Source organism: Patella vulgata, chromosome 4, assembly GCF_932274485.2.
Source record: "Patella vulgata chromosome 4, xgPatVulg1.2, whole genome shotgun sequence".
Taxonomy (NCBI): domain Eukaryota; kingdom Metazoa; phylum Mollusca; class Gastropoda; family Patellidae; genus Patella; species Patella vulgata.
The window spans coordinates 73,026,797-73,042,259 of NC_065882.2; the positions used below are offsets into that span (position 1 = coordinate 73,026,797).

Genomic DNA, 15,463 nt, shown 5'->3' on the forward strand with positions numbered 1-15,463 from the left:
GTCACATCTTGTCAAAACTTCAATTCATGATAATTTCACTCAGAATAAAGTATTTTGAATAAAAATTTCAATATATTCATTATGCATTATCTAATTTTAAACTATTATAGCACGAACAGTCAACTCTTTATCTAAATCTCGTACATTTAATTTGTTTCTATGGCTACGTGTGCTAGGAAGGTGAATTTTGTCCAGACAGCAGTAGCGTTTTCACCTACTCTTTCATCTTATTCCCAGGATCACATGTAAACATGGGTGGTCCTCAGTTTTTTGTACGATCCCTACTACAAGGCAGCTTTTCATTTGTCATCCCCGCAGGAACCACCCCTAACAAGTGAGAACCAGACTTGAAAAATTCTGAAAGTTCTCCTTCCCATGCCAGGATTTAGACTCAGGACCTTCTTTCCATGGCAGGATTCAGACTCTGGACATTCTTTTCATGGCAGGATTCAGACTCGGGACATTCTACCCAAGCCAGGATTCAGACTCGGGACATTCTTCCCACACCAGGATTCAGACTCGGGACATTCTTCCCACACCAGGATTCAGACTCAGGACATTCTTTTCATGCCAGGCAGCATCATAATAAAAGCCTCCTTTGCTCATTTTTGTATCCAAATGGTTTTCTCCAGATCGTCTGGTTTCCTCCCAAGCTAATTATTGAAATAAAATTGAACATTTGTCACAAAATTTCCCAGTTTGCATCGCATGCATGTTAAACCACATTTCTCTATCTCACTCTTATTTGTTTTTGTATCTTATTCTTTATGCCTTTAAATTGTACAACATCTTCCAAATAAATACTGTTTAAACCAAAACCAACCAATACTTGACCAATATAAAATCGTGATGGTATGTGATTGATGTTTATGCCAAGATGGAGTGAAGACGAATAGAAAAAGCTTTTAAAAGACTTTTTGTTTATTCCAGATGATAAAAAGCAGGTTAAAACAATGTAGGTGAAAAGATATATTACACAAGAACGTTAAATGGTTGTCGACATTTATTTACACGTATGGAAACCATTTTGTTTCCATTCCAATTTCTAAATGGACTCAAATATTTATGTTAATGAAAATAGAAGGAATTACTTCCAAGGAATCTATCGACTCTATCAGCGAGTCTCTTTTCTTTTGATCAATATGTCATTAATCACAAAATTGCATAGTTCCAACATCGTCATACACGGGAAAATATAAATACCATCAGAGAAATCGACAATACAGAGGAGGGAAAAGAAAAACAGTTTCACAGGTTATAAAACTGTGGATCTGCTCCTAACTTCAAAGGCTGATATGAGAGAGAGAGAGAGAGAGAGGGAGAGAGAGAGAGAGAGAGTTTTAATGTGCACTCAACACAAACTAGGTCATTTCAGGACTAACATATGGTTCAATTTTATTTTAAAAATTTGTTTGCTCGTAGTGGTCTATAGAAGTGGGAGGAAACTGGAGGATCCAGACAATACCCAAGCGGGGAGTCAAAACTATGCCACTTGACTCAATGACAGAACTTATGATCTAACGCGTTAAAACATTCAGTCACCCAAACCCCCCACCCACAGAAAGGGGAAAGAAAAAAAATTTCGCTCTTTTATAAAAGTGTTCGTCTGCTCTGTAACTTCAAAGGCTGGGATGCAAAATATATTCAGAAGTGTTTTAACATAAGTTCAAATCTGTCCTGCTTTTAATAATCTTCATGATGACGATTCTTTGTATAGTTAACAAACTGATCTTATCAAAACTAAGAAAGTCTGTTGTTCCATTAAGTCTTGTTTATGGAGTATTTTGGATCAGATTGAAAAACTCCTGCCCTCAACACTATAGATGTCGGAGACTCTGGCCTGGAAATAATATTTTTTCAGTTGTCCCTGACAAAATGTCATGCACTGCTGATCTAGTACCTGACATTTCGAACTTTATGCAGGATGTGTAATTGTATCAATAAAAACACAAAAAAAATAGAGATTACGTACCTAATCAAATTTATGTTTATGAAATGTGGTTTAGACAGAAACAGGCACTTGATCGACATAAGAGTGCGCGGGAATCTCATGAGATTTTTATAATTTTTTTCTTGTAATTATGATCACATAGTGTCTAGTTGGTGATGTTAGTGTCTCTGTGGTTCGGCACAACATCATTTTTCATGTGTCTGGCCTGCTTTCGTCTGAATTAAGCTCAACCGTCTGAATTAAGCTCAACCGTGGCGGAGTAAGGAACATGAAGTTAGGCTAACTATTAATTGTTGCCATTTGGAATAGTCATTTATATAATATAATAAATTCACATTTTACACCACCAACTTGAATTCTTTTTGTATAGGCCGGGGGATGTTGTCAGAGGCTGAAAACACAGAAACAAATCTGTGCTAGACAAAATGACAGACATGAGATGGATTGTGCCTGACAAGGCCTGAAATTGTGCCTGTGAAAGATGCCTTATCAAGACTGCATTTAAATATACAATTTAGTGTCAATAAGTCTCATAGTCATAGAAGTGTTACCTTTCTGTTCACAGAAGACCTGATAATTTTACCTCAATAATTTCACTAGTCTATGATTATCAAGTCTTTTGTCTAAGGAACATACTAATCACTTACCATCATTTGAGGGATTGTGAAAGTTAAATCTTTAGAAGGAATATCATTCCAAATATACTTCAAGGCTATTTAGTATTTACAAAGATATTATGATTTGAAAATATCCCAACATTCGAAATCCTCTGCAGAAAATATAAACAAACCAGTGCCACATATAAGTGTTGACTAAAATGTTTGGATTGGCCTCTTTTAAATCCAATTGAATCCAAACTAAGATATTATGTACATTGTACCATCAATATTTTTGTTTGGTTTTGTTAATTAAATGTTAAAGGAGCTAAATCACCAATTTTGGGATCTGAAAATTAACACAAATGGGTTGCAACGCATTCAATCCTTTCCGTTTTTACTCTAATTTCAAATCATTTACGTTTGGCGTCATAGACAAGAAGTCATCGTTTGACATGACTTGTAGAATATTCTAGCTTCATTCTTCGAGTCCCTTGTTACTAATGGCGCTGAGACGCATTCTGGTACACGTTTCGTGTACCAATGGTAAAACATTTATTTTGTCAAAAATATTGGATATATAAGCCCATCTTTTCTCGGTAAGATCACAACATCAATGTTGATTTAAATTAACAAATAATTTGTGTTTTCAATTTCGAAGACTGTGAATGATATTGAGTTAAAGACTTAACTACTTTAAATAATTAATTTTTGAGTGCATTTGAACGTGAATTAAGCTGTAAAAAATGCCAATGACGATCCACATCTTTAAAGTAAATGATTATGTTCTACTACTTGTTGACATAGAAGCACTCAGCGTACTTGTATCGAGATGTATTTTTGTAATATTTTTGGCTAACTACTTAACCTTGCAAGGAGAAAAAAAATAACTCAAATAGACAAGTGCAATTCTTTGGTTATGTTTCTTCTTGCACGCTACTTATCAACCCCAGAAAAACTGTTTTAAATTAAATCTGTTTATTAGAAAATAAACTGTTTGAAATATTGACAAGTGTGATACTTTGGTTATATTCCTTATACTTCAACCCTATAAAAACTGTTTTCAAATAGACCCAATTATTTGAAAATAAACGGTTTAAAAAATAGACCCGCCCAAAAATTAATGAAATTTAATAGGGAACTTTGTTTAGTGAAAACAAAATTAATCTTTGATTTGGGAATATGGCTTGAACAAAAATATAAATGGCAACTTCCTTGTGTAAAAAAAAACAAGCTTAATTGCTTTATGCGAAGAGAACAATTGAATTTAATATAATTTTGATTGAGATTCTATTAGAAAAACAAATAAATCTGCCGTTGTTCATATTTTGTTTTTTGTTTGTTTCAGTGCCTTTTAAAAAAAAAAAATTATTTCGGGTGCTTGTTACAGATTGGTAATTTAGTTTTTAACCAATTTCGTTTCAAGTTTTAAAGAATATATTCTATATATTCTCAATTCCCCGTGTGTTTACTACAATATGATAGACCCAATATATTTTCAATAAGTTTATTTTCAAGTTTTGAGTATCAGTATATATTTTCCATTCTCTGTATCTTGTATATGTACAGTGCAGTGGACACTTATGGTGCCCCCCCCCCCCTCAATCCATTCAGGTAATTTGATATTTGTTGTCTATTTCTTGCAATGTCTGTGTATTTTCAATTGTCTTGTCAGGAGTTTATCTGATCAGTGTTATTTTGTGTGTAGTGCAGTCTTCCTGCAATTACTATTATATGTACATGTACATGTATATTTTATAATGGAATAAGGGAAGGTGGTTCGGTAGGTGTTTGCATGGTGCTGTCCTTACTGGATGTTTTGATGAAATATATATCTTATCTAATCCCAGAGCTATCAGAAACCTATTTCAGCGCAAAGTTTTAAAATGCTTGAAGAAAACCATGTAAGTAAGTTTCTAAATTTAAAATCGAACTTACCTGCCCAAGAGTGGAATCCAGTGATCGGGCGTCACGAAGTTTTAATAATTCGTTACTTATTCCGCGTAAGCTGTTTAAACTTCCCTCTGGAAATAAAACACACACACAAAAATATATCAGGAACTATTAAAAATATAATAAACGGAGGAGTTTATCGGTTATAAAAGTATATTCCTGGGTTTTGAAGGAGACTTCAAACTCTATTTGTTCACCAACACAGTATGCCAGATTTTTGGTTAAAACCAAAGCAGTTAACAAAAGTCACTCAGAGAGTGTGAGACTTCACCAGTTTTTGGTAGTCTCTGTGTATGAATGAAAGAGATAAGTTGGAATCAAGTTGGCCTGTGATTCACTAACAACACTCTAAATATAGTCAACCAATCCTTACTCTTCTCTGGTCTAGAGCAAGCTGTATACAACAATAGTGTTAAAGAGCTAATTCCTATCCTAGTCACTGAAATATATCTCCAATAAATCTTGATGAACAGTGTTTCATTCACAGAACAGCAATTTAGCTGTCAATAGTGCTGGGGTATTTGTGACAGATGTCATGCAAGAGGCAGGTTATGTTTCATCTTTCAAGAACACCCCATACCATTCTTCATAGGGTTTTATTCATAGAATTTTTTTTTCCTTAGGTTTATATAGAATTAATTGATCAATATTGACAGTACTTAATTATGTTCATTTCATATAGTAAAATAGTCCCGAAATGACCTAATGACCTAGTTTGTGTGGAGTGGATGTTAACCACCATCTCTCTCTCTCTCTTTCTCTCTCTCTCTCTCTCTCTCTCATATATAGTAACAACCTATCTACTATTAGCTTGTTCAGACGCCTAAGTTGAACTGGTTTAAAAACCCCTGGGATCGTAATACCAGTTTAACTTAAGTGTCTGAACGCAAATATGGGGCAAATAAACCAGTTTAAACACCCCAGCTTGCGACCTGTCTTCAATAAGTCTTTTTATTTTAAACTGGTTCATCTTAACCGTCTGAACGGGTTGGCTTAAAAACCCCGGCACCAGCTTGCTTTGAGCATGCGCAGTACGCAGTTAGTTACATTTCTGTGAAAATATCGGGGTCAGACAGTGATAATGTTATCGAAAGCGTGCAAGAACCGAATAAAGAATATGAAGCTACCCCTGCGTAGTTAACTCTAACCTACGACCGAAGAGGTCAGAATAGTTAACCTGGTTTGGCTTATAGTACGTGTGAAAGCAACACGATGCTGTCTTAAAAATCCCAGCGATTATGAACTGGTTTAAAAATAAGCGTCTGATCGGGCTATTATATGTAAACCTGTAAATAAGACAGCTAGAACAGACATTTTCAGGCACAATTCCTCTGCTACCTGTCATTTTGTCAGGCAAACATTTGTCTTTTTTTATTGACAATTTTTATACATGTCTGACACAAGGATGTCTGATAGTGCCTAATCTGAGCATTTGTCAGGTAAGACTAAAATCGTTATTTTCAGACCTGAATATGTATCAATAAAATTTATAAAATTCTGTATCTATGGCTTATTGTGATATTAAAGCGAGAGAAAGGTTTAACGTCAACGCAACATACACTAGGTCATTTCGAGACTAACAAAATTTACATCTTTATTTCAACAAATCCATTGAATGCGGGGGTCTTTACATGACTCGAAATGTTCGCCTATCTACTTGTCGACGACAGGCGATTTTTACATCTGACAGGTAGCAAGTAAAACTACCTGTCGTGGACTAAATCTTACTTACTGTTCAGTAAATTGACTCAAGACCACAACAGTCACGTCCACGTCGTGTACATTTAATTATTAGTTTCTAAATGCAAGGATTAAGCATCGAAATACCGCGAAAATCCACCATTTGCACTCTTTACATTTCACTCTGTCGTAGGCTAGTTACTCACACAGTTTGGAAGTAGCCAATTTTATAACAATGAATTTCACACCATCTGCTTGACACTAGTTCATAGCATTATGAAGTATTATATCTAAATAAATCAAAATAAATATAGTGGTGGCTGGAATGGAAATGCACACGGCTGGTGTATTTAATCATTTAAAAAGTTTAAAACAATTTCCATAAATAAAGGCTATGAATAATTTATAAGAAAATTTGACAAAATCAAATAATTTGGTTGGAAAAATATTTGATATATAAATATAATATTAGTGTAAATATAGACAGTATATATGAGAAAGGAATTCCAGGGGGCATTACTTGTCCTCCGCACGCGGTACATGTAAACATGGTGCCATGCACAGTCACAGGTGTGAAGTCGTGTTTTGATATTTAATTTATTACGGACATTTTAGAATCTTAATTCTACATCCCAACAGCGAAGTATTTAATTTAGCATGCAAGTTTGGTAACATGATACTTGGCGGAATTCATGTGGATACGAATTATAGACAGGGCCGTAACTAGCTCAGAGCAACAAGGGGGGCGGGAAGTGTTCTCAGGGGTGCTGTAAAATTGACAGACAATGCATATGGTTTTTATGGTCGACAATTTTTTCACAGGGGAGGTTACAGGCCTGATTATAGAATTGCACGAATCTTCGAGTCGCTAAGTTAATTGGTCTTTGATAATTGAGAGTGACAGATTAGTTACTAAAGCACAGGTATGAAGAAAAGCTACCTGTCACTTTTTTTAAACATTTCAAGGCCTGGTCTTTAGCAATGTGAGGAAAGCATAGATCCTAGAGAAACCAAGGAATTATTTCATGTCAAATACCTCATTGAGATCAAAACCACAATAACCGACTTTACAATCTAATGTGCACCACTCTGCTCTACCTCATGTATACAATTATTATTATCAACAACTGGGGAAATGGGTATATGGTATTAAACCTACCAATTACATGCAAGGATCTAACATCACGCAGACATGTCATTGGAAGGCTTACAGTATGTGTGTTTTTGTTATATCACCAGGAAATAGCCTAGTTTGTCCAGTAATAGAACCAAGGAGATTTCAGACACCAGGTCATAGACAGATATAAACAATCCACACACACCTAGGGCTTCAATGATCTATAAATTTAACAGATCACTGAAGCTTGATACATGTTTGGTCATATTAGATCAGTAATAACACATTTACATGGAAAACGCTTCAGGATAAAACATATAATCCTGTTAACCAGAGTCTGAAATCCATTTTCTTAAAGCCGGACTTATGTCACACTAACAACGAGAATTTCTAAACTGGTTTTAACTGGGCTATCTGCAACGGACCAATAATTCACTTTTGAGAAGTGGTGTTCAGCCGTGGGATGAAACCAGAGGACCTGGAGTTTAAGATTGAAACCATGCCATAAATATTAAATTCAAATTCAAATGGCTTGAAATTTAACGTATTACTTTTCTTCAGCAATCGAATATACGCCATGCAGTACTATGAGGAAAACGCTTCAACAACAGCAGTACTACAGCCTACTCTTTAGTTCAATTTGCAGTTGTCCGGGGATCGTCAAAAATGCTGCCGTCCAAATGACTAGACGCTTATCCTCGCCATATCCTCTGTCCTGCACCAGTGACAATGCGGAAAGCAGTCTGGAAATTCAAAAGGAACTTTACCGGCCACCATGCGGATCGAACCCGGGTCGTTCTGGTTAGTAAGATAATTGAGCTTTCCTTCATATTTCTGCCTGCCTTAAAGCCTTTAAATCTATCAAATTTATCTCAAAGGTAAAAAAAAACCTGAACGGTAATGTTATTTTGAAATCATAACCTGTTGTACTGAATGGTACCTGTTTTCTACTTTTAATATTTTACGAGTTTTCCACGTTTTTACATGCATCAAGGTTACCAAACACATGTGTAGAACATGATAGTGCACACATCAGTGAAAATTTGAAAGTTTGTAAAAGCCGAGAGGCATAAAGCTACACAGTTAAAGATGCCAGATTTAGATAAAGAGCTGGCCGTTCTTGCTATAACAGTTCAAAATTAGATCATGAAAAATGAATACATCGAACATTTAACACGGTTAAAGATGCCAGGTTTAGATAAAAAGCTATAACAGTTCAAAATTAGATCATGAAATTAATATCTCGGGTTTTCAAACTGCAAATGCAAATAAATTTGTGTTGAATTTCTATTACTTTTAATTGAATAAAGACTTTTAACATATAAAATTATAAAGCTAATAAATACTTCTAGAACAATAGAGTCAGATGATGTATAGAGGTGTGGAAAATCAGTGGTGTTATAAACACTTCCAGAACAATCATAATATCTGTGGTTGGTAATTTTCGGCCTAGATTCCATCAGAGAGAGAGAGAGAGATGGGGTTTAACGTCAATTCAACACAAACTAGGTCATTTCGGGACTAACATATTGTTTAAATTTTTTCAATAATTCGCGTGCGCGTAGGGGTCTTTAGCGGTGGGAGGAAACAGGAGAACTCAGAAATAACCCACGAGGTTGGACAGGCTTGTCACATACAACCGGGGATTCGAAAGCACGCCAGTTGACACAATGAAGATTCCATCGGATTAAACTGAGGCCTTCCAAGAGATTTTAGAGCAAATCATAGGTGGTACTGGCTTGTGTTGACTATACATTTCATTGCATAATATACTCAGCCAAATTAAAAACTTGACACTGATGAGTCAAGTCAAATAAATTTTAAAGTGTTTCTAACAATAGTAAGTAGTAAGAAGCCTTTAATTTCATAAAATTGTAAAGTCACGTGGATCACGTGACTTTTGAGCATATAAAGATGAAAAACCTGAAAAACACGTGCAAACACAAACTCATGAGGTCAACCGACGCAAGTTTGCTTAAACTGAACACGCACACGCACAAATTTAAATTGTTATTTTCATCTTTGTTAGAAAATGCCGTGCCTTCAAATGTAGAACATCTACGTGCTATAGGTAGGCTCTATGCTGGTCAGTCTGTGGTCACTGTTGCAAGAGCCTTTAATTGTTCACGCCAGACAATAATTAATCTTAGAATGAGAGTGCTTCAAACTGGAACTATTGCCGACCGCCCAAGGGCGGGAGCGCCACGTGTGACGTCACTCCAGGAAGATCAAGCAATACGATTACGTCATCTTAGAAACAGATTTGTCACTCCAACCTCCACCAGTAGAGAGATGTTTGGTGGAAGGGTAACTGCACAAACTGTTCGAAATCGCTTGCAGGGTGCTGGTCTTCGAGCTCGGAGGCCCTATAATGGACCAATATTGACACCTCTTCATCGCCGTAACCGACTTGTGTGGGCCACAAGACACATAAGATTTACTCAAAGACAGTGGAATTCGGTTGTCTTTAGTGACGAATCTCGATTCACTTTGAGATTTGCCGATGGCAGGGCCCGAGTGTACCGCAGACGAGGTGAACGTTACGCTCAAGCATGCGTCAGAGAAGTTGACCGATATGGTGGCGGCAGCGTCATGGTTTGGGGTTCTTTTTGTGCACATGGACGTTCTCCTCTTGTTGTTGTCCAAGGGAACTTAAATGCTGTCCAGTACAGGGATCAGATTTTGCAACCTGTTCTTCTTCCGTTTAAGCAGAGACATGGGCCTGGACTAAGGTTTCAACAAGACAATGCTCGACCCCATACAGCAATTGCTACCCAGAATTTTTTAAGAAATGCCAGTGTCCAAGTCCTGGATTGGCCGTCGCTTAGCCCGACCTTAATCCTATTGAACACATCTGGGATGAACTGGGTCGACATGTTCGTCAGCAAGTGAATCCCCCACTGACGTTGCAGGACCTTCAACATGCTTTTGCTGAGCAGTGGCGACGTCTTCCTCGGGTAGTATTTACTAATGTTCTGAGATCCATGTGTGGCAGTACGAGACGCTAGAGGAGGCCACAACCGTTACTAAACACTTTATTCCGATTGTTCTCTTAAGTCTGTGAATTTCATTTTGGGGGGTACTGTGACATCACGAACGTTATCAATGTCAAGGACTTTTGGCGAGACGTATTCTTGCTTTTTGTTGATGTCAAGGTCGTCTGTGCACAACATAACACTAAAATAGTTGCCTTAAACCAAATATTAAAAATCTAGTCCCAAAAATCCTGAGTGTCAAGTTTTTAATTTGGCTGAGTATATCTTTGTAAATAATTAAACATGTGAGAGGTAATTCTGCCTATTGCAGGTCTTTATTTAAACCTGAAATGTTAACTAAGTTTATTAATTAGACATTAATTAACTTATCCAGACAATAATCAACTCTTGATGCCATCGCTAGCCTGCGATATTTACTGGATTTGAATACATTTTGTGATGGATGATTTAACGTCAAAATGGATAATCAAGACTTTGTTTTTTATTGTACTGACTTTCGTAATGATGATCGAGGCTAGTCTAAAATTTAAAAGCTAATATCATGGTTATGACTGGAGCAATTTTTCTGAAATTTTTAGCATATTCTATTCTATCAATTTTTTAACTGTTATAGCGAGAATTGCCAACTCTTTATCTAATCTACCATAATGCCCTTTTAATGAAACGTAACAAATTTTTGACTAATATTCCTTACAAAGATTTAACTTTCACAACATTGTAGATGTCGTAAGGATTAACAAAACTCAAAAAACAATCAGTGACTTAATAGTAGGCATCAAAATAATCTTCTCACGCAAATGTCTTGTTAGTTAGCAGATTTTAAGCTGATGTGACTTCACAATAATGTAGTTTGCAAGGGATTAGCAATCTCTCAAACGACTTTACGAAACTTTAACAATGTGTACTAATCTGAATCCTATGAAAAACCAACATAGAATCATAAAAAGTTTTCTGGTTTAGAATCACTAATAGAAAATAAAGAAGCCATTCAAAGACAAGCCTGTAAAACTGAAAATATGTTAGCCAAGGTAAAAGCCATGGAAGTCACGCTATAAAAGTTGCGCAACATGGATATCAAATTTAACATATGTTAGCCAAAATAAAAGCCATGGAAATTATTAACAAAAAATTTCTCTAGTTTAGAAATCTTTGAAGAATCGAGTTGGAAGGAATCAGGTTAAAGGAATAAAGAGTTCTCCTTTTTAGAAACCTTGAAGGAATCAGATTTTTTACATTAAATTAAAATATGTTCGCCAAAAGCAAAGGAAATCATAAGAAAACATTCCCTAGTTTAGAAATGTTAAAAAATCAAAGTCATCTAGTTTAGAAACGTTGATATTAAATTTAAAATATGTTCTCCAAAGTAAAAGCAATGGAAATCATTAAAAAAGATTTCTCTAGCTTAGAAATGTTGAAGGAATCGGGCGGAAGAAAGTCTGCAGGGAAATAGAACAGGTGGTGTAAACATCATTACGATGTAGTGAAGCTGAAAACGGAACATTAATACGGGTAATTACAAGGTAGAATAATATCTGTATATAACTGTAGATAATATACGATTAGGTTCAATGAAAGTTATCGTCTTAATATACCATCTTCACTGAATAACTTTATTCTACAGAGAATAACAGACACTCCTCCACAAGGCTACAACTATTAATAGAAAACTGTATGATAGCACCATAGCAAAATACTGGGTAAATAATATAGTCCTAAGTATATTCACATATGAACTTCTCAAACAAGAAGTGGTACCATGTGTTCTATAAAGAGTAATCACAAGACTACAACTATATATTAATAGAAATTTGTAGGATGGCACCATAGAAAAAGATTAAATAATATAGTGCAGAGCAACAGTACATATATTTATTTGTGAATTCTTCAAACAAGTGGTATCAGGTGTTTTACAAAGAGTAAGCTCAAGGCAACAAGTATTAAAGATACATGATTTGCCTACTACAGGTCTTTCTTTAGGCCTTATGTTATAATTAGACATTTATTAACATGACAAGACCATAATCAACTCTCGATGCCATTGGATACTCGAGAATTTAACTGGCATTTAAGTATTTTATTCACGTTTAATAAAAACACAATCAAGAATTTAAAAGCAACAACATTTTATCAATGATTCTTTTGTCGTTATCAAGACTAAATTTTAAATTCTGTTTACTGGTAGTTTTAAATTGCAGATTTTTGGCAACATAAATTTAAAGGACTAACTTACAAGTATAGTCCTTCATTTTTTATTGAAGAATCAAGATGAACCAATCTGATTCTGTCTAGAGCAACCCTATAATTTCCAGTAACCTTCACCAAGTTGCGGTCATCAATGGCTGATTCCGGTCACACACAAACTGTCGATAAGAAGATTGGAAAGGAGAGGAGGAAAAGACAAGGCAATGAAGAAAAAAACGATTAGACAAGGACACGAAGGTGGAGATAAGACTCAATATGTTTCCTGCATCATGAGGTAAAATCTCACTAATACTAAAGTCATAAACTTTGACAAGTTATTAATTAAAGGTCATGTATACCTGTTGACCTGGGTGTTCAATTAGAGCCAACCAGGTAATCGGAGTATGATGTTAATAGTATGAACATCTATCTCTTATCAATATATTAGTCTACGGTTCTGACAAATACGAGAATGATAAGACATTTCAGTAATTAAAACATCTGTCACCATGTTAAGTATGGTATACTACTAATTAGCTGGATTATTTTTATAAGATTTGGTTTTAGCAAGATTGCTATAAATACATCTTAGACCAGGTGAACATTTCTGTTATTTAAGGTAATTAATTAACTGTTTATCATGGTATACCAGTCATTTGATAATACTATATATATAATGTGTGTGAGAGAGAGAGAGAGAGTTCATTTCAGGTAAGTGTACATGTACATGTAAGTGATCCTAATCCTGGTCACAAACAAACATAGGATCGTAACAGGCATGATGATGTAAAATAACATCACTTAAACTAGCCTTTCTCCAATTTCAAACAAGCATGAAAGTTAAAACAGAATATATTTAACTAATATCTATAATATAAATATATATAGCTTCATTTCTCATTTACAGCAGATCACCTTCCTCTAAATCAGGAGCCTGTTTCACAAAATTTTAACCAAGATAAAATCCAAATTTTAGTAATTTGATTGGATAATATTAGATTGAAGTATCTACTAAAATTTTGATTTTATCTTTAGTTAAGATTTCCAGAAACAGGGTCCAAAGCATTAGGAAAAAAAACCCAAGATGTCTTACTTCACGATCAAAACGATTAATTCCAATTTCCAATCAATGCATATATAGCTGCTATAAATTCTGAAATTTGTCGGTGAATAATTTGCAAGGGCTCTGACTTCCAAGAAAATGTCATTATACTTGAAGCGAAATCCTATAAATGGTTTTCATTGAGGCAAGTGAGTGATATTAATCAAAATCTAAATTGAAGGGGTGTTCTACCAGTACAAGTCATAACCATTCTCTCGTTGTTATTAACCCGAAGATAAAAGCCTCCCGATGTTCATAGAAACATCAATATAAGCACGAACATAAATTGTAAGAGGCTTCAGTCAATGAACTTACATCCATCCATACATGTAGATAATTCAAAAACATGGATCTGCTTCTAAACATTCTGATATTAATCACAGATCATCAAATGAAATGAAATGGGGTTAATGTCCTACTTTTCTGCAAAAACTGGTCTAACAAAGATGAGCTTATGCTACGCAGTGTGTTCTATGAAGGGCATTTTGTCCAGATAGCAGCATTTCCACTTACCCTTCAATGAGTTCTAATTGTAAAGGGTTCTCGTACAAGCATTCCATTCAAACAATTACTAGGACTTCTGTCCTGCACAATTGATAATTCTTTTACAATGCATGTCAACATCTACACAGGATGTTTTTTCGACCCATCCAAACAACTAAAATGTTGTTCCTTGCCAGGACCTCTGTCCTTCACCCTTGACAAGACGAAACCTATGCTGAAAAATCCTCAGGAAATTTCTCAGCCAAAACTAAGACTGAACCCAGGATCAGTGGCATCCTCACTGAACCACTGTGGCCCCCCCCCCCATAGGCTACCTACCTACCCTACTCAGTGAGTATAGCACTCAGAAATAGAGAAAGAAATAGGATTTAACATCCATTTGGCAGTTCGGGACTGACATCTGGTCGAATTTTATTTCATTAATTCGCTTGCGCTTAGAGGTTTTTAGCAGTGGGAGGAAACTGGGGGGACCCGGAAAAAACCCACAGAGTCAGACAGGCGACCCTACTTCTTGTCATGTACAAGTGAGGAATCAAAACCATGACACCTGACTCAATGACAGACCTCGTCATTTCATGTACATGCGCATAAATCCACTAGACCATCCAACTCCACTGAATACGGCACTCACTAACCAATATTATCATCAACGAAAAATCAATTACATACAAATGGGTCTCATTTTTACATAATCGGAGCAAAGAAAATTTCATAAATTTCGTTAATGATCTAACATACAACATCATGAAAAGTTTTTTTATTCAGCACCCCAAATTAACAAATATGAATTAATTGTATGCAAATTCAAAGATTGCCGCATCTTGCGATCATTATCATAATAATATAATTCATCAAAAACAAAACCCTTGATTGGCCAGATTTTCTATTTTCAGAACTATCGAACTAAACATATTTAATTCCTCAGTCAATGAATGACCTTACTTACAATCAAACGTTTCTGGTGGACACCCACAATTGGTGAATACTAATTAATTTTATGTAAATGATTGTGATTTCTCTCTTTTCTCACACATGTCAATTTAGTGGTTAAAGTGTTGATTAAGAGAGATGAGGTTCCCAGTAGGATATTGGTCGGGATGTTAATAACATGATAACACTGTCTGATTATCTGATAAGATTCTACTCTTCAAGTGTCGGACATTAATTAACTGGTGTTCCCATATTACAAAGCATCTTTATTTACACAGATTCTTGACGTACAATCTCACACTTTTTACCCAAACTCATTTACACCTGAAGACAAATCTATCTGGATCATCAACAAGATGTACCTAGAAGGTCATTATCAAAATTTTAATTTCATTCTTAAATACATGTATAGAGAGAGAGAGAGAGAGAGAGAGAGAGAGAGAGAGAGAGAGA

General features: G+C 35.4%; 1 protein-coding gene across 5 annotated transcripts in view; it reads right to left on the reverse strand.

Annotated features, from left to right (window-relative positions):
* The window catches only part of LOC126819769 (rho guanine nucleotide exchange factor 28), a 237,406-nt gene that overhangs the window by 133,906 nt on the left and 88,037 nt on the right, over nt 1-15,463 (reverse strand). For 4 of the 5 annotated variants that reach the window (XM_050547974.2, XM_050547973.2, XM_050547972.2 and 1 more), the window contains one exon: nt 4,486-4,571. In XM_050547974.2, the coding sequence (XP_050403931.2) occupies nt 4,486-4,571 (86 nt within the window). Of the gene's footprint in view, nt 1-4,485; nt 4,796-15,463 lie in introns of those variants that run through there. The other variant, XM_050547978.2, reaches the window with a different exon arrangement.